This window comes from Alligator mississippiensis, chromosome 2 (assembly GCF_030867095.1).
Source record: "Alligator mississippiensis isolate rAllMis1 chromosome 2, rAllMis1, whole genome shotgun sequence".
NCBI classification, from domain to species: domain Eukaryota; kingdom Metazoa; phylum Chordata; order Crocodylia; family Alligatoridae; genus Alligator; species Alligator mississippiensis.
The window spans coordinates 4,828,120-4,849,049 of NC_081825.1; the positions used below are offsets into that span (position 1 = coordinate 4,828,120).

The 20,930-nt window shown below is 43.2% G+C and overlaps 1 protein-coding gene across 5 annotated transcripts in view; it reads right to left on the bottom strand.

The window, feature by feature from the left end:
• The window catches only part of EXOC6B (exocyst complex component 6B), a 404,537-nt gene that overhangs the window by 307,608 nt on the left and 75,999 nt on the right, over positions 1-20,930 (bottom strand). For all 5 annotated transcript variants that reach the window (XM_059721415.1, XM_019495636.2, XM_019495635.2 and 2 more), the window contains exon 6: positions 15,803-16,007. In XM_059721415.1, the coding sequence (XP_059577398.1) occupies positions 15,803-16,007 (205 nt within the window). The remainder of the gene's footprint in view (positions 1-15,802; positions 16,008-20,930) is intronic.

Sequence of the window (20,930 nt, forward strand, 5' to 3'; positions counted from 1 at the left end):
CATAGACGTTCGGGATGGAAGGGACCTCAGCAGATCATTGAGTCCAACCCCCTGCCCTGGGCAGGAACCCCCTAAGTTAGGAGGATAGATTTTGAAAAGTTCCCTTCAGCTGCTTCATGCTAAGCTGTGTGGACTTTACAACCCCCTGAGAACAGACTTTAAGACTCCAAACCACCAAAGAAAACCCAAAATAAAACACTCGAACTTGCAGATCTACGATATTGCACTAATTATGCTACAACATTTCCTCATAATCATTCTCCACTACTCAGGGCCTCTCCCTCGTGTGAAGAAAGGTTTTGATTTCTTTCACAAAATAAGCCCATGAAAACACTTAATTTTTCTTAAGTGCCATTAGCAGAGCCTTTCCGTCCCAATGACTCGCCACGCTCAAAGGCTGCAATGGTTGGGTGACTCCTGAATTCAAACAAACCTAATCATGTATCTGATGAAGACCTTCTCCTTCCCTCCTTAGGCTCCATTTCCACTTTTGGGGCGGGGGGAGGCAAGGGAACAAGACGAAAGTTTTGATTTAAGATTTTATTTACGAACAAAAAAGGGGAAGCTGTTCTAAATTTACAATAAGTGAATTAGAAAAGCATGTTAAGAGGCTTAAATGACCAACACTTGTCAGCAGAAAGAAGAGGTTTGTGTAGTTTCCAAAATTAAAAACAACTGAAAAAAATCATTTAAGGATTTCACTTGGTAATGCAAACGCCCACCCGTCTAATTTGTACAGCAGTCTCATTCAAAGGGCACTCAAAGTTAGGTGCTATGCAATCCTTGCCCTTAAAAAACAGATATGAAACTCTTTTGTCAAGTTTCAAGAGTACATCAAACCACCCAACCTCTCGTGTCAAAACAAAAGAAGTCTTTGATATATTCTAATAATACGACTGCTTATTAGCAAGTCAGATTTTAGCATTCCCACGGGTGCCACCAAACTCTTCTGCCGAGTTTCATGTTTGTGATACCTTTCCTTGTTGCTGGTGATCTGGGCAGATCCCACAAGGCGAGAACCTCGGGCCCCTCTCAATGGGCACTCTGCAATGACGACACCCCGGCAGAGGAAAGACAGCACACAGCACAAAAACAAAACTTGCAGATGGAAGTTGTCGGCTGAAGCTTCGTGCACCCGTGGGCATTAGAAGACTAAATTCCAACATGAACCCTCTACAGTTTTACTAGAAAACAACAGTCTGGAAATACCTGGGGCCTAATCCTGACACCACAGCCAAGAGAGACCTAGGGGTCATAACTGACCACAAAATGTAGCATCACAGTGGTAGCTCATGTTCAGCTGGCTGGCGTGCATCAACAGACACATCTGACGCAAGACTAAGGATGTCATCCTCCCGCTCTACTCGGCATTGGCGAGGCCACAGCTGGAGTACTATGCCCAGTTCTGGGCACCGCATTTCAAAAAGGACATGGAGAAGCTTGAAAGAGTCCAAAGGAGGGCCATGTGAATGATGAGAGGTCTGGAGAGCAGGCCATACAAGAAGATGCTCAAGGACATGGGACTGTTCGGCCTGGAGAAGAGAAGACACAGGGGGACTTGGTGGCAGCCTATAAGTATATAAGGGGGAAACATCAGGGGCTGGGGGAGCATCTGTTCACCAAGGCACCCCAGGGGAAGACAAGGAATAAATGGTCATAAATTGCTAGAAGATCACTTCAGATTGGATACAAGGAAAAACTTCTTTACAGTTCGAGTGTTCAAGGTCTGGAATCGATTCCCCCAAAAGGTGATACAATCACCTACTCTGGAAATCTTCAAAAGACAACTAGACACACACCTTGCTGGGGTCATTGGACCCCAGCAGTCTCTCCTACCTAAGAGCAAAGAGGCTGAACCTGATGATCTTGTGAGGTCCCTTCCAGCCCCTAACATCTATGAAATGGGCTTGCATATCTAGGACAAGTCACTGAAGCGCTCTGCCCCTCAGATCCCCTCAAGTTTTTAGAGTGATATCAATGTTACCCACATTTGTAAAGTGCTTTGACATCTCTATCTAAAGATTTCCACGCTGATACACAGGGCTAGACGCATGCTGTTCGCCTACCAGTTTAGCACATACTCCCAGAACCATAAATCCTCTTGAAGTATCTACCATCAGCTTTAGTAACATTGGGACAGGAATGTCCACTACTGAGAAACAGTAAGAAGGTAATACAACCTACGCAAAGTATTTACAATTTAAACAGCAGAACAGTAAAAGATCAGTAAATCATGGGGATGGTTCAGCACAGTACAGACATGCATGTAAAATGCAACACCAGCTCTAGCTCGCTTTGGTGCAGTACTGCAGATACCTGGGGCGCTACCGTTCATAGCACAACACAACAAGTTGGTGATGGTTGTTTCCAGCAGGGGAGCCCCTTGTTTCTGCTACACTTTTTCCGACAGAGCTTGAATGTTATGACAGTTGGATGATGAAGGATTTATTTTGAGACGCTTCCCTCGGTTTTCAAGGGTTTAAAATGGATCGAAAAAGCAACCACGAAAAAAAAAAAAAAAAAAAAAAAAAGCTAGTCCAGCATATGGCTGCCCTGTAGTTAAACTTTTGATTTTATGATGTAGCTTTGTCTATGAATAGTTTCACAGAGCATAGCATGCTACAGGGATAGTACAGTCCCTGTGGCCATTAGTCATACGTACGCTGAAATAAATAAGCTCCATGATTTAGAAGTTTCATTTTTGAGGTCATAAAAAAATTCAGAGGAATACTCATTTTATTAATAAGTTTCTATAAAGTATACATTTTAAACACAGACTTAAAGGCCTAGAATGCCTCTTAAACAAACAGAAAAACATTCCATTGAAAGCCAGGAAACGTTAGAATAAAAGGTCTTTTATGATAATAAGCACATTTGTGCTCTGCTCTTGTGATGTGGGAAGCAACCGAGTTCGAGAGAGAGCACAGGGAAGTAAGACGACCTTGAACAATGTGCACCACCGGGGACAGAAACATGCTTATGTCTGCAAACATGCCTTTCACTGCCTCCCCAACGTGGCCCACATGTGCTGCTGGCTGCCCTCCTACCTATACGCAAACATTTTCATCAATTTGCCCAATGCCTTCATCTCCTGGACCGAGTCTCCTAAAGATCCTGTTCTCCAACTCCAACCTAGTCGTTATGCTACCACCGCCACCTCTCCCCCCCAGATTTACCTATATCATACCCCTCCGCAGCTAACTCGACAGGCTCCCCTATTTGTTTCTGGATCTACTAAACATATCCTAGTTCTTAAAAAAAAAACAAGTCATCATCATCTTTCACAATTCTGCTTCTCTCCTCCTGGCTTCTTGTGCCCTCTATTCATGCAAAAGCCTTCTTTTTTTGTTCTGCACACAACCTGCATCTAACTTTCCCTCTGATCACCTGCCCAATCTTTCCCATCCTCTCCCCTAGCCATTTCTGTAAAATCTACCTAAATGTGCTGTACAGTTTGCAGGAAAGGTGCCACTCCTCGGGAGGGAAAAAAATGACTCCAAAGTTTTTGCTCGAGCATGGTGCTCATGTGAAAGCAGCACACTGGCTAGAGTCCTAGCTCTAGCTTTAGTACCCTGCGGTCCAAACATCTGCTGCTCAGCTCTGCCAAGGTACCTGCCCCACTTCCAGCAACATTTTTTTTCCTGGCTGTGCGCGCCTATAGCAGCAATGACCAGCTACAAGAGGCAGTTAACCCATGGAGCACACCAAGGGATGGGGCAGATGTGCTAGAACTTAGTTTGAAAGGAAAATTTGTCATATTTTCTAGCATGCAACATGCCCCCAAATAAAACATGAACCTTGTTTTCGCAAGGCAGAAGGTAGAAAAGATTTTTCCAGCATTCTGGCCAACTGTGCGAGACAGAATAAACCCCCTTGGGAACACCGAAGGTCCAGAATACATGACATCCCACGACAGTCTGGGTGAGGCAGAAGGAGCTTCAGGCTGGTGCCAAGCCAGGAAGGGTCCTGTAATACCTAAAAGCTTATGTCTATACCAACCATACAGTTGGTCCAATAAAAAGATAACTCAGAACAATTCTTGCCTTCTACCCGTCTCCTGGATCATCATGGCACCATCATCATCTCAACATTCACACAGGGTAACACCAGACCCTCACAAGGGCAGCAGCAATTCTATTACTGTAAGTAGTTCTTTATTTCAAGTCCCTGAAATTAAAGTGCCATTTCCACATCACATGCTTAATTAAGATAGTGCCAGCAGCCCACTTGTGCCTGAAGCAAAGTTACGGTGCTCAGCCAATAACTACGGCTACGAGAGGATTAACAGGACTCGCTCTCGCTCTCTCTCTCTCCCGAGTCAGGCTAGCAGCAGCTATTTTGGCAGCTGCATGGCATGCACAGCATCTCCAGATGTGCTTCTTTTCCAGTGAAGGAAGCAGCCTCCCTGCTTCATACATGCACCCCAATTTTGCAAGGCTGATTTTTTCTTCTTTTTTTGGGTGGGAGAAGAGAGGAAGAAAAACACAGTATGTGGAATCAGGAAGGCATTTCCAAGCAGTTTCTAGGAAAACAATTTTAGGAAAATAACTTTTTTTTTTTTAAAACCTCATCCACATCAGTTATAGGTAGAATACATTTAAGTTATCAAATCTAGTACTGAAAAGCAGAATACACTGGAATCATTCCTAGAAGTTTTCAGGTTAATGACAACAAAGGATAACATCATCAATTAATGCAGCAAGTGCCAACAAGCTATTTAACAAGTAAGTAGGAATGTAAATTTTAAGCATCAAGACAGAAGTTATGAAGTAGCAGAATGTTCAAAGATTCCTCCATCCCCATATTTTAGTTCATAATGCATAGAAGAACTATTCATTTTCTCAAGCAATTTTCAACCGGCTTGAGCTGCTGACAGCAGGGTCCATGCCTTGGGAGTTTGGATCGCTGTTAATCTGTTGCATTAGACTCTTTCTGCATGTGCATAACTGCCATGTAAAAAGCTATTGACAAAAATAATTAGGTTACAAGATTCCTTATCCTAACCTGTGTTTTAAAATGTTAATTCTTGAATAAACAAAAAGCTTCTTTGCTAAGTAAAAAGGATGCTGTTCTACTGTTATGTCCATTCCCTGCCTGTTAGTTTGGTTTCATGTGCCCCCTTTTCATAGGCCTAGACTAGAAGTCCTCTGGAGCCTGAATTACCTCCATAAAACACGCCTGAACAGCACCTAGTACAATGCCACCAGTAAGTGCTATAGCTTAAGATAAAAACAAAAAAAACAAAAACAAGTAACAGTAACTAACATAAGGGAATCTACTGCGTTTATTGCATTTAGAGAAGAGAGAAGTACACAAAGTACCACATCTACTTGACTGCAACACAAGGTCTTCCCCAATCAACGCAGGGGGAAAAGCCCCTTGTCTTGGGATCACATTTAAGGAAGCCTCACTAAATATGTTATCATTAAACTGCTGCCAAAAGCAGCATGGGCTCAGCAACGAAAAACAATTACGAAGCTGATTAAATGCAGCCAACACTGAGCATTGCTAAAAAACATACGGTCCATATTGGGCAAGCAAACATACTGATAGAAACCAGCCACAAGGATAGGTTAATACAGTGCACTTGAAAATACTACACTATTATAATTTTACTTACACACACAGAGCTGTGCCCCTCAGCGCCAACTCCTTTTCCAGTCATGGTGAGCCACTACACTGCATACATTTCAACTTCTTCATTTCTAAGGCTGAGCTACACCTTTCTTTCCCATTTCCAATTATTCTTGTTCCTTCACCAGCCTTTTATGTCTGGCAAGCATCACCAAATGGAGCTCTAAACAATTCACCCGGAAACCCTCTACCTGTTGCATATGATTACTGTGACTCCACCCTCTACAAGGTAGAGCCACACCAGGTTGCCTTGAGCCTTATCTACATATAAATTTTGGAAGACCCCAGGACTCAGGACAAGGACACCTGGTTCCACTCACGAGTTGGGGGCCAATTAGCACATGGATCATTTTGGAAGCAGGAGGAGGTGAAACATATCTGGAGCACACACACACACACCACTGCTGATCTGTGGGCTCACCATAGCTTGAAATACTGTTGATTCCACTGGGATCCAGCCCAATGAGCTATATGGTAAATCAGAAGCCTCTTGGCTTTAGACTAATATCATGCATAGTTTGTACTGTATATAAATAGGCACAAAAGTGCTGCTTAAAAGTGTGTTTATGGAGTACCTATATTTTTAAAACTGCTGTAAGTTTTTCCAAACTGCATCAATACCGAATGCACTAAATCTACGGGAATCTCTAATAGTTTGCCTGTAGGCAAATAAACACATCTAAACATAATCATATCTATGGTAATTTCACGGTCAGTGGTTTCAAATTTGCTCCTCAGTTCCACATACTTAGGGAGCACAGAGTCTGACTGTAAAGGGAGGGGAAGGGCTGCAGAGGAAAGTGTTGTGGGGTTCCCTGGATCCTCCTTCATCCCCTTCTTCAACATGGGCACTATATTTGCCCTTTTCCAATAGTCTGGGACCTATCTGGACTGCCAGCGTTTCCAAAGATGATGGCCAGCTGCTCTGCAAATCACATCGCCCAGTCCCTCAGCACCCTCGGATGCATCCTATCCAGCCCCACGTCCAGCTTTTCTAAATAATCCTTAACCTGTTCTTTTGCTACTGTTGGCTGCTTATCTCCTCCACAAACTATGCTGCCAGGAACAGCAGTCTGGGAGCTGACCTTGCCTATGAAGACTGGGGTGGAAAAGGCATTAAGTACTTCAGCCTGTTTTGCAAGTTTTTCTGCAAAAAACACCTAGAAAATTAAAACAAGTTTACACATTTTCCATTGATAAAATCTAATCATTGAGGGGTCATCTTATATTGAGGGTCATCTTAGATTTCAGTAAATATGGTGAGTTGCCTTATAATGTATCCTAGGCCAAAATGACTGGCAATAGGTTTTTTCCCCCCTCCCTTTAAAACATTGGTTCTTCACATTTTTAGACTCGAGGCACCCCACAGAAAATGTCAGCTCTTAGCTTTCACTGCATTTTTGAAGGCAAAAAAAACAGAGCCATGCTTCTGTTGCAAAAGAACCCAGAAAGACCACAATAGTTTAGAACGTTTTTCAACACACTGGCTTCCCAGTTGAAATCTCTGGATTTATCACAAGAATCATATCTGCATACCTAACAGTGCTAACACTGCATGGCACCCCTGAAAGGCTCTCTGTTTTAAAGCTTCCTTGCTTTTATCATACCCAGCCTTACTTTCAGCAACTATAGTTTTCTGCTTATATAAAGAAAACATTTGGTGTGGGACAAAATTCAAGCATGCCCAAGAAGTTCAAATCTAAGTCCTTTAAATTGGTGTTTGTCCAGGTCTGCAAAATGATTTTACATGCATGATAATGACCAACATTAACATATCCAGCCCATGTGGCAGCGGATGCCAAGATTAAAACAAGACACGCACAAAAGGCCAGGCAAGGCAAAAAGAAGTGACCTTTGGAGCCAATCTACTCCTGCCAAGAGAGACTGACACAGTAGAACAAGGACATTCTCTGCACAGTGCATGCAGAGAAACGCAGTTAAATCTAATTTACTATAAAATATACACATACAAAGCAAAAACAACTTCCATATGCACTACAGAAGATTACACAAAGTTTAGAAATCGCGGGGACGACGATAATTAAGAGCACTGCACAAACTGCATTTTTAAACATTTTTCTGGGCCACCGAAAGGCCAGCAATCAGGATCTGGAGTTCTAACAGCAGTCTGAGAAAATGTCATTCTATCCCCCTACCGAGGCAGGAATGGTTTGCTCATGTGGCTTGGAGTGGTGTGCATGTGTTTGCATTTAAAATGAAGACCAGGGACATAGCGGGATTTCCCAATAATGCTGAAATTGCCACATGCCACGTCTCTACTTATCACCATCATTCTAAATAAATTAACTGACAAAAATACAGCCTCAGATCTCTGGAATGCTGTCAGCTATTGTCAAAGCAACCTGAACCGGCAAGCCCTGCAGCCCACTCTGGGCCCCAGCTGGCCCCTAGATCAGAGTCCTGAAAGTCAGGACTCTCATACCAGGGATGACCTGCTCACCAAGTCATCTCGACTTTGGTGGAACCATCAGGCATAATATACTACTTGATATGAGTTAGGGGATGCTAATCTCGCCCCAACTCCATTAAGTGGATGGCATCTAACCTTGCAACCTCACAATATTTCACTTAGCCAGGACAGTTTTCACTCCTGGATACGCAAGCTACGGGGGTCACACATGCCACAGCTTCTGCAGCCAAACCTATTACCTTCCACCAGTTCTGCTGTTCCTCCTACCATCTCCCTCTGCCTCCTCGCAACCTCCCCAGGCCTGCTCCCATCTTTGGGGCTCTGGGAGCTCCCCTATTTCTCCCATACCCCAAAAGGCAGGGGTTGAGAGACCTACATTTTCTCCTCTGCCACATACTGGTGTCCTCCATTCCCTTTCTTCCCATACCAGAGGCTTTGGGTCATGCCTGTTCTCATCTCTTCCTATACCAGTGGTCCCTATTCTCTCAAGTGATAATGCCTGTGTACAGCTCCAGGGCCTGTTTGAATACTTCAGATCATCCATACATATAGCCTCCCTGCTCTGTCTCTATTGTCAGGGATGAACACATACCTATCCCCCACATATTTGCCCCTTATTTCTCCCCCTACAGAGACCTGTGCGTCCTCCCTACTCCCACCTATCTCAGTCACTCTCAGGGGTACGTATGTCCCACACCAAGAGCTGTATGCTTGTCTCCTTACTTAGCATGTTATACTTTAGCATGCTGACACCTGAGAGGAAGAACAGAGACCTGGTCGAAGCACTATTATGCTGGAAGATATCTGCTGCCATCCACTGGTGCTCTGATCAGCAATTGAAGAGCTGCAGCTTCAAGCACCTCTGAAGAGAGGAAAGGAGTTCCCGGTGCCATCAAGCTGAGCATATAGCAGCCTTGGTAGTCATCATGCAAAAGAGCAGGCAAGAAGATTTGAACTGAGCTGGTAAAGTCTCATGACTATTTTGCAAATGGAATCCATTAAACTCTTTGGCAAAGCACCATGCATAGTACTGGTGCTATATACATTATTTAGACAGTAAATCAGTGTGTCACTTGCCTGCTATTATTTATGACTTTTTTTTGCATAACAGTATTTCTATAACATATGCAAACTGGCTTTAAGAATTATGTCGATCTATGCATTTGTATGTGCACGCTGCAGAAAAATGTTTTTAAAATAAATATCCATGCCTGAAGTTTTATAACACAAATGATTACTTATTTTATTTAGAAAAACAACACACCACAGATCAGATGACCAGCCAGTTTCACACCCTAAGTCTCAGAATAGTAAGAATAAAAAGTAATAGGGTGTCAATACTATTACTATTATGTATTTTCAGAAAAGAAGCAACATTAAAATGCATTAATGGTTCAGAAAGCATAGCAAAAAAGTTAAAATAAAAGCAATACAGGGTGTTTAGCACCAAGCACTGCAAGTCTAAAAAAGCTTGGGAGTGCAATTAAACGTAACAAAAAATCCAGAACACTACAATAGAGAAGTACACAGTCGGGACACTCAAATAACCTTAATTGTGTCTTATGATGATATCTTGCAATAAATGATAAAGTAATGATTAGCGCATTAGTGATTGTGGTCTCAAATTAAACTGATTTTAAAAGAAAATATATTTTTCTTCATGAAGCCAGCTACATCTGGGGCCTGCTTTGGTCCTATACTACAACTTTAAAAGGAAAACATTAGATAAGCAAAAGGGCAATAAGGATAGCAGCATATATTAAAAAAATATTTTAATGATATCCTTATCTAAATCTCAGCAAGGAGGGAAATGTTGCATCATAAATAAAAGGAAGAAGAAACTTTTTGTATGAATGAGTAGCTTTGTTCCTAACATGAATGGAAATGCAAGGTACCATCAGACAAAATGCCATTAATCTAAAATGAGATTAACATGTCTGTTTTGTTTTAAAGAGTGCATTCATTCATTCAGATGCCTACTATGCTTTGCCACTTCGTACAAAGATATGGCCCTACGCTTCACAAGTTACACCACCTCAACGCACAAAAAAATGGCATGGGTCTATTTTCATCATTCAATTGTAATATCTGGCTTGGAAAAAAATAGCATCCATTGCCAAGAAAAGTAAATACTACCTTGAAAAAAAATGCAACAGGAACACCAGTCCATTCAAGCTAGTAACAAGAGATCACTACCTATTAAACATAAGCCTAAAAAGTTCATCCTACTGATGCTATGAAAAATATACTGGTTTCCATCTGTCTATTTGAAAGGCAGACTGCATGTTTTGGCTGTCCAGACATAAACTTTATCCGATAATGACTTTTGGATTGGTTATTCTTGGCCCCCTGTGTAGAAACAGTTACAGAACTTGCACTGGATACTTAGCACGCAGCACCATTTCGAGTGACCTCTTTCACGTGCCTCACATATTTCAGATGTTAAGCTAGATAATAAAAACACATACCGGATATCATCAAGTGTTAATAAGATGAAATCCATCCCTAACCACCCTGCAACTAACTCTAAGCTGGAAGAAAAAAAACAAGTTCACGGGGCCAAATTCCAAAACAACTTCAATAAGCAAGTGCAAGTGTTTCAGCATTGCACGCTGTATAATTAGGAATAATATTTAGGGCAGCAGAGATTCCCATAGGATCACAAGTAATAAGGTTCAGGATTTTTTTTAAGCACACATTAGGCAAAGGACTCAATGAGGGGTCGTGATTTTTTCAAGTCATAATTTCTCAATGAAGCAACACAAGAGCCTCCCGTTTCCTTTGCAGGATTGACCCCAGGAACTTATCACTTGACTTCACCCCCACTGGCGGTTTCCTGTCCAACAGAGGGAGCCAACGAACTCCCAGCATCTGAACGCCGGCCAGAAACGCAACGCCGGCTCCGTGCCTTCCAAGACAGATCCTTCCGATTATCGCAACGTGGAAGTTTCAACTCTTGTCATCGTCAGCCTCAGACTTGTCATGTTACAAACATTTCCTTCACCATCGGATCAAGCCCGTTCTGCTCCCGCTGGTGAAATCAAACAGCTTCAAGGGAACTTGCATGACGCTAATTTAAACTGAATGCGTATTCCCTATCCCAGTCCATTAGAGCTGCCAATCACGGCTCCTCAACATTCCCCCAGGCCTTTTGCCAGTCCAGACTATTACACAACAACTATCAATCAGCCATTGAAGAGATGGAGAAAGCTGTTGCGATGTAAGAACTGGCACTGGTAATTTAGCGAGGGAGTTCTTCGCTTCTGGTCTCATCAAAATAATGGAAAGGGACGCTACGCCGCTAGAGACGCCCAAAGCTTGGATCCTGGTCATTAAGAAGGTTCGATGGCACTTTTCGTCAGCACACACACACACACACACACACACACACACACACACACACACACACAAAAAAAAAAAATCAAGTTCCAACTAAATTTCCCAGCGGGAGCTACAATTACACATGGCTCTGTTTGCTCCTGTCCCTAAAGCGCGGTACAGTAATGTGACATTCACAGTAAAACATGCTGACAATTATATCCCTCATACAACTCAATTCGGCAGCAAAGGAGTCCTATTTACAGTTTGCATCTTAAGGCCCTAACATGTTGCACGTATTATGCAATTAACTGGATAACTGCGCAATATATTTTGCTACGCATGCAAATTAATCGCATGATAAAAATGGCCAGCCAGCTACAAAGATGTTGCTTGAAAAGCATACAACATTTTTGTAGCTGGTTTCTATCAAGCATTAAACTGAACATGTGACATACCACATATCCAGTGATAAGGTCTTTGCTGGGTCCTCCAGCATCCAGAGCACAGAGCTAGGCACAGGGGAAACCACTTCAACCCCAGAAGCAAGAATGGGGGTTCCCCTTCCACTCCTTGAACTGAGCAAAACACAGAGGGTGTGGGGTGAAAAATCTCCCCGACAGAGCCAGGAGCACAGGAAAACCCCTTCCCTAATGTAGAACAGAACCGAGAGGAAGGGAAGGGACCCCCAGCCCTGCTCCATGCTGGACAGGACTTTCCCCACATGCCTGGCTCAATGTTGGGGGGTGGGGTGGGAAGGAAGGGCTTTTCTCAGCATGGGGAAGGAACCCCTAGTCCTGCTCTGCACTAGGGAAGAGCCTTCCCTGCACTCCTGGCTCTCTAAGGGTGAAAGGGATGGGGGGCAGGATTCCCCCCTCAACCCTTGCTTTGCTGAGCAGCAGGGAAGGATTTCCTGGTTATGTCTTTTGCTTGGCACGGGGGAGGGATTTTCCCCACCACCCTACACTTTGCCCAGGGAATCCTTGGCATACATGGCTCGCTGGGGGAAGAGGTCTGCCTGACACTCCTAGGCTCTGCTCCAAAGGAGGGGACCCCCTGTGCTCTCTGCCAAAGCCAAGAGCCCTCCACAGCTCAGGGGAGGGATTTCTCCCATACATATTCTGCCCAGCACCAGGGGAGGGAAATCAGGACAAGGATTCCCCCCAGCCTCTTCCTTCACCCAGCTCTGGGTGCTGGGGGGGCATGGAGTAGGGGATATTTTTTCATGGAGTCCTGTCACTCCTACAGTTGTGCTGCTGACCAGCATTGAGCTCTGAGAGGAGCAGCAGCACAGCCTAGCAGGCCACTTTCCCCACTGCCCTCTTGCCAGCCTGCCCTTTGCACACGTAGCCATGCACATGGCACAATATTTTCATGGCATGAAAAAAGCCATGGCACAGTTGACATGACACCTGCCAGGAGCCCTAGTTCAACAAGACAGTAGAGATCTTCTGGTACGAGAAAAAAATTTATGAGCAGACTTTACTGCAGCCTTACACATGCAAGGTTTCTCAAATCGTCAATAGTGTGTGCCGTGTTTTCAAGTCCTTTCTGTGCAAGTCTTTCACTCAGGAAAAAGCAGATTATCTTGAACATTTTCCCCACGAAGACACTCACATAAGGATGATCTTCTGTGCAATACAAGAGAGCCACTGGAAAGCCCTATAGTTCAAAATTAAACAATTCAGTTCAGAAGCCCTTGTGATCAAAAAAGTGTGGAATAAATAGAAAAGAAGTGCAAGATCGACCACTATTACAGAATGAGAGGCAGCAACCAGAGGAGAGGGGAAGCAAGACATGAGAGCATCAGTCTATGGAGGGGCCACATTAAAAGGCTGATGGTCAAATGCAGGGCTGAAGACCAGGAAGCCATGGGCAACTTGCACTGTGCAAGTGCTCAAAATAAAAAAAAAAAAACTCATGTCAAAACATGAGAGAGACGAGACTAAGGAGAGGAAGCAAGAGTGATATCTATGACCAGAGAAAGCATAAGCAGTTAGTAGAGCCCTTGATGATGCCGGAGGGGAGAGACACCGAAAACAAGATCAAAGGAAAGGTTGGAAGTGGAAATGGGGAAAACAAGTGTCCAGGACAATGTATGTCAGAAGAGAGACATCATCAGCACAGTAGTGCATAGAAGTACCAGGAACACAGTGGACAGAAAGAGCCAGGTTTCAACAGTCCAAAGAGATGGAGAAACAACAGGTCAAGGAGTGGTGCAGATACTCCATAAGGAGGCAGCAGAAAGAAGAGAATGAGGATGGGATTAGTTTGTGAGAGATATAGGGGGAGGCGAGAGCAAGGGAAGCCTGGGGCAGAGCAGCAGACAAACATCCTGCCCAGAGATGAGGAAACAATGCAAAGCAAGATACTGATTTGCAAGGACAAAGAAGTGGTGTCAGACTTTTATTCTGCCTACCAATTTTATTGAAGACAAACATTGACAAAACTATGCATGCGACTGTCTCCCCCCCCTCAACTTCCCGTCATCTGCCAACAAAAGAAACCAATGCCCGCCTCTCAGTGAAACACGAGTGATCTAGTCTCACTCTTCCCCATCATGGCAACGCAGGTGGGAGGGAACAACAACACAAAACATCTGCATCCCTTTTATGTGCCAATTATTAGGAAACACTAATCTGGATGTGAAGCATATTTAAAGAAAAGCCCATTCTCGGCATTAGCTGTGACAGCAAAAGACAAATAAAAACTCTTTTCTATGCACGCAAAGCAGCAGGAACAAAGAACGATCTTTCAAGAAAGTAAGTTGCTCTTATGACAAAAGCTAAAGCATTTCCATTAAAAATAATAGTTTTCTAGTAACTAACTGGCCACATCAGGTAGAATTTCTGCCATCTACTAAAAGTAATTTTAATAGAAGTTTCCCTCGCTTTATGCGGATTCTGTAGGTGCGAATTGGCTCTTATGCCATGACCCTTTTCATACAAAAAAGTGTATTATATGAGAGGTAGATTCACTCTTATACGTTCATTGTGGTGGAAGCCCGCAGTCAGTTGCTTTGTGCGGTGCATTGTGGGAGTGATACTCACCAAAACAGTCTCCTGTGTGGGTCTGTGCTCCTCACTCGTTGGCTGCGAGACACGTTTCTATAGCTGCCATCCCCAACATGATAGTGCCCTGTGCTTGTGTGTACTGTCTGCTGCTGGCAAGTACCAAAATTGTCTTGGAAAGGTGGTAGAAATGGGTCTAGGGGTCAATACAGTCAAGGTCATGGAACACATCCTTATTCGTTACATTGTAAAGTACGTTCCCTTCATGCGAATTCGAGGTATGCGCTGTTTTCCAGGAGCATGTACAGCATACAGCGAGGGAAACCTATACACAAAACGAGCACTTTCCGGACATAGTTACAATGTGTCTGGGTGTTTGGTAGGATGAGATCAGCCACTCTCTCTGTAGATTCAGATTTCAATCATAGAAGAACGGGACTGGAAGGTACCTCGAGAGGTCATCTAGTCCAACCCCTGCCTGAGGCAGGATGAGCCCCGTCCAAGCCATCCTATACAAATACACTGTCTAACCTCTTAGCACCAAAGATTTGTTAACTTGATTTAATATTAGAAATACTAGTTATGCTAGAAGGAGGAGTCTACTCTCCTTTATTTTCGAACTAATGGAATTACGAGTAGAAAGCAGATTTTTCAATACTCCAGAGACTTTTTTTTTTTTTTTTTTTTTTTAATATCCTAAAGAGATCAACAAGGATAATAAAGCAGCACGCATATCATGAAAGACAGATAAATGGAAATCCTCAAAACAGAAGAGACTAGAAAGAATGCTGTTCAACAGATTAAAAAAAGAGGGAAGAGAAAATTAAAAGGGTTTCTGTGCAGTTGACCATTTCTTCCTAGGTACAAGAGTATAGATAATGAACCAGGTTTATTTTCCAAAACATTAACCCAAGGGCAGAATGGTTGTGAAACAGTATAAAGATGTACCTAATGTTTTGAATGAGTTTGGGCTGCAATGCAAAGTCGTACTTACCGCAAGCTAACATTTCACCCCTGACCACAGCAAACTGACACCAGCTCCTTCAGCTCTGCAAATTTTCACCATGCAAAGCACAGCAGCCCAAATGCTGCGTTACCCCATTAAGTGGGAGATCTGGCTTATACAACCCAACTCAGCCTCCTAGACTTTGGGCTACTAGAAGTCTAGGGCAAAGTACAGAAAAACATGTCATCACTTTGCGGCTGTACATGAAACAGAAAACAGGCCCTCGCGCCAGCCATGGAACAAAGGATCATTCAGTTTCATACAGCAACAGGACTCGCTCCACGTTTCAAGAGTCATTTTTAACTGTTCCTACAAATCCTTAGATGCTTTGGCACAGAAACGGACAGTCTAGCATAGCCCGTGTGTTTTGCTTTTCCAAGACGCCACAAAACAAAACCCTACCTGTTTCATTGCTGTCTCACCAATCTTGTCCGAGTGCTTGCGGATACTCTCCAGGAAGTCTTTGAGGTCTGACATGGAAACTTCTTTGATTTCTTCACGCAGTTTCGGAATGTTATCCACCATGATCTTGCAGAAGCGGTAGTGGCTCACCTGCGGCAGATACGTGTGCTCAAGGTGCTCTAGTGTCTTCAGTGCAGGGTAATGTCTGGGGAAAATAAGAAATCCAATTCAGAAATGGGCAACCTTCTTCTGCATTTCTGTATCCCCTCCAAGGACGTTGGTGCTGAACAGGCATATCAATATATGAAAGGACTTGTACGCACACCTCAGTGCCCACACGCACCACAGTACTGCCAAGTGGCACGTTCCCAGGTGGCCAAACTGAACGACAGCAAGGTTAGAAAGTGGACACACTCCGGAGAAGTGATTACAACACTTCCTCTTTACTCAGATTTGTTCCTGTGTGCATGGATTCCAGTCTCATTTCCTTTCCAATTGTTTAAGTGTTGCCGAGCACCATTATACACTTTCAGTGTCAGAAGTGTCTACATCTACAGAGTAGACCAACCGATTGCTACATACCTTTTTGACCCCCTCAAAAGGTAGGTTTGTAAGGACTAGTGTTTGCAAAGCACTTTGAGATCCTTGCATAAAAAGACCCTAGAACAGAAAAACATTATTTGTGCCCAGCCAGCTTTTTGTTGTTTTAATAAAACGTCTAGAGATCAGGGAGATTTCAGGCCAGGTGCTGTTCAAAATCAGTGACAGTCCTTGCTTCAGAGAGCTCTGTTACAATTGTTTTGTTTTGCTTGTTCATATATGAGATGACACGAGTGTAATTAAGTCCTTTTGGATGCAAGATGAAGGATAGCTAACCGTGAACAAAACTGAACAGATGAAGAGCAGGAGTCAAAAAAAAAAAAAAGTGTGCCCCTGTGTTAGCTGTGAGTCATCAGTGTAAGAAATTTAAGAAATTATTTTAACATGACTAATAAGGCAGCCAGTTCTCTGGTGGAAAAAAGGCAATTTTCAGCAGCATCCAAATGTCAGAGATAATGAAGAATATCGTATCCAAAAGGGAAGCACTGGGGAGGTTCGGATTTCACAAGACCGAACACAAGACAAAGGTGAAATCTGGCCAGCACCACCTGGAGTGAACACCCCCTACTCGCAAAAAAATGTTTGGTCATAAGATACGCACCAACGTTGCTCAAACCTCTATTCAAAACAATGCTCGCTTCAACTACAGGCAGGTCAAGGGGAAGTTATTGTAACTTTTAAATTGTAGGGCCCATCAAGGGCTGCAGTGCACAAGTCCTATGGTTTAATCCTGTAACCCGGTCACTGTTTATGTTACTGTGAGGTATGAAAAACTATTTGCAATAAAATGTAATCCCCTCTAGAGAGAAACTTAAGAATGGACAGAATGCCAGAAACAAAGCCAGAGGAATAAACACACATTGGGATTTTGTTATATTTTAGGACAATGTTTGTTGAATTAGAAGAAGCTAAAAATGTGGCCTGCAGGGACAGTGCGTGTTCACTGATGAGGTCCATGACTGCCTGCCGAAAACAAAGTCTAAAACATCTGGGGCAGAGAAGAGTTCAACATTGTTCTAGTTTCATAAGTGCAAAGGCCAGCAATTCCTGCTAACAGAGTACTGCGGCTTCAGCCCCACCATACCTGGAGTGTCCTTTGCACAGCAAGGCTTCCCGCTGCGTTCTGCTCTTTGTACAAGAATTGCAATGAGCCAAGGTGCCAAAGTCTGAATTTCTGCATCTCTAACAAAACCATCTTCTATTACATCATATTTCACCCCAAAGGATCCCGAAATGCTAGTCAAGCTATAAGCACAGGAGAGTGTGGGGGTTTTTGGTTTCTTTTTTTAAGCCAGTGAAATGCAAGACACTGATTTCAATTGGAAACTCCATCCATTCATTAATGTTTTGGGTTGGGTTTTTTTAAACCAATGAAGGGATGGTAGTCAGGCACAAACAGGCCAATGGGGGCAGGAGGTTCTTTAAAAATCGGGAACACTTTTGTTGGATTGGAGAGTATAAAGGAAAATATGTTTCCTGCCTTGTTCTTTCCTCTCCTACTGGTTCCACAGTGTCTCCTGTGGGGTTAAGCTGCTCACTTGAATTTTCATCTTATAGCCCCTGCCCTCCTAAAAGTATTAATTTTCTGTCACACACCAACATAACCCATTCCATCTACCTCAACAGTGCCTTATGGGATCATATTCCAGCCAGACTCCTGTATTTAAACCTGAATTTTCCATCACACACCCAGCCTTCATGGAGTGTCAAGACATACTACATAAGCTAAGAGGAAGGAGAGTTGCAAAAATATAGCTTGTTCTGCTGGCACTATAACCTCAGCCTTCTCTGCATTACCTTCTGTATTTCTCTAACAGCATCTTCTATTACATCATATTTCATCTCAAAGGATGACCTGTTTTTCTGTATTTCTCTAGGGAAATATGACTTCATTTGGCTGTCCGCTCATTTCTTAATATATTTGGAAAAAAACTTTGTTATTGCCTTATCTGTTGCATCTCAAATTGTGCCTTGCCCTTCCTAACCTTCTCCCTGTATACCTGTATTATGCAATACCTGTATATTCCTCCTTAGTACTATAACCAACTTTCCACTTTTTGTAGGATTCCTCTGGGGGTTTCAAGTCACTGAAGAGAGATTGCGGTCTAGCCAGGCTGGCCTCTTGTTGCACTTCCCATTCTCCCATCACATCACTATAGCTTGCTCCTGCACCCTTAAAAGGGCCTTCTTGAAATACAGCCAGTTCTCCTAGACTAATTTATCCCTCAGACTTGCCTCCAAGGGGATCCTGCCCACTAGTTCCTTGAGTCTGCTAACTGAAGTTCAGTGTCTTTCTTCTGCTGCTCACTGTCCTTCTTCCCCTTAGGAACTTGAATGCTATCGCTTTGTGGTCACTGTCAACCAGGTTGCCTTCCCCCTTCACAACCTCAACCAATTCCTTCCTGTCTGTGACAAGAGCTCCCCTCCAACTGGCCTGTCTAACATCTGTATCAAGAATTAAGAGAACCAGGTTCTGCAATTTGATTGCTTCCATCAGTTGTTTAAAAGATGGCCTCATCCATGCCTTCCTCCTGGTTCGGTGGACCGTAGCAGAAACCCCCGCCATGACATGTCTATGCCCACCTGGACGTCTGCATAATGAACATTACAGGTTTCTTTCTTGTATAAGAAAGGGAAGGATTTAGTTAAGTACACAGATTGTTACAGGATGGAGAAACTACCGCAGCCAAAAGGGAGCTAAAAATCACCAGCAGCAGGAGAGTAAGGTCCTGATCTTGATTTGCTGGAAACAGTCTGTATGTCTCCAAAAGGCAGCAGGATCTATGGTATCATTACTACAGGAAGAGTCAGCTAATGAAGCTTCTCAAAAACCACAGGTAACTGGGATGCAGGCAATGGCCGGGCTGCGAAGCATATACGAGCATAAAGACTTGATCAACACCACACAGAGATGCATCCAGGATGGAGGAAGCCAGCTGGCTTGGAAGAGCTTCCAGCAGTGCTGCTGCAGAAGAACTACCCAGCTCACTACCACTCCACTCTGCTTATTTGTGTGCATGAATAATACTGCCAATATAACCCCAGCCAGATCAGAAGCGAGTGCAAGACTCTGGAAGCATAACTGAAATAGCTAGGACACAGGCAGCATCCTCACGTGAGGTAAAAGCCAAGAGGGATGGACCAACTTACCAGTTCACAGAGGATGTAGACGGAAAGGCCGTGGTTACCCTTGACCATGCAAGAGAGTGTCCTTTGAAGGAAGTACAGAAGAGATGGTCCTTTCTAACAAAGGAGAAAAGTATCTCTGGAAATCAATTCACAAGTGTGCAAGCATCCTCTAACCTTAGTTTGAAAGCAGCTGGTGATGAGAGCCCAGAGGGAAGAAAAAAAAAAGTGGACTTACTCAAAACCATAACTGGCTCAAATCATCTGAGATATCTAAACAGATGCTAGAAGTATGGAGAAATAAGCAAGAACCAGATACTTTTGTACACAACCAGAGTTGTAATAGTTGGTATCCCAGATACTGGTGGGACAAATTATAGGACTGGAGTATTAGCATAGAAAAGTATCATTTGTTTGGAAGAACAGATGAAAGAAGAGGTACTGCTTTGATATATCTAGAACGTACGTACTTGCTATAAAGTTTAGGAAAAGTATAGACAATTTTGTTGAATGTCTCTGAAGATAAAGGGAGTAATGTCACAGCAGGGGTCTACTACAGACAACCTGATAACCAGTAGGAGCTGGTGGTAGATGAGACTTCTTTTGAGTAACTATCAAAGGACAGAGACCAGTGGTAATGCTAGACTTCAACACACATGTGAAGAGGGAAAAAATGAATATGGCAGGAGACAGATAATGATGTTCTTGGAATATATTGGAACAATTTGGGATAAATTTGGAACAGCTGTGGTACCAGCTGAGTTTTAAAAATCACACCTTACTGTGCTGAAAAAATTAGGCAGAGTAATCTCTGAATCATTAACAATTATCTTTGAGAACTCTGTGGAGCACAGAGGAGGTCCCAGAGGATTCAAGAAGGGCAAACATAGTACCCATTTTTAAAAGGAAGGAAGGAGAACGACCTGGAGAACTAGAGTCCAATCAATTTAACTTCAGGCACCAGAAAGATTCCGGGGATAACAAATCCTACCAACCAACCTATACTTCCCTCTTGACAGAATAGCTGTCCTAACAGGCAAGAGAAAAAAGTAGTAAACGCAACACATCAACTTTGTTCATATGGGATAGTCAAAATCATTACTCTAAAATCAGCTAATCAAGTATGGTTGAGATGTAGCCCCAGTTAGGATTACAAACAGTCCAACTGGAATGGCACTAAGTGGGGCCCATAGGATCTGTCCTGTATTATCAGATCTCTAATAAATAAAAGCGAAGAACTTGATAATAAAAGCGGGGGCAGGGGAAAGGAAGCAGGAGGGAACTTATAAAATTTGTGGGAGACACCAAGCTAAGTGTTGCAATTGCTTTGGAGGATCAATATTGATCAATTAGAGGAATGGTCCATAGGGTAGGGGGAGGAGCTGGAAAGTGCTACGCAAAA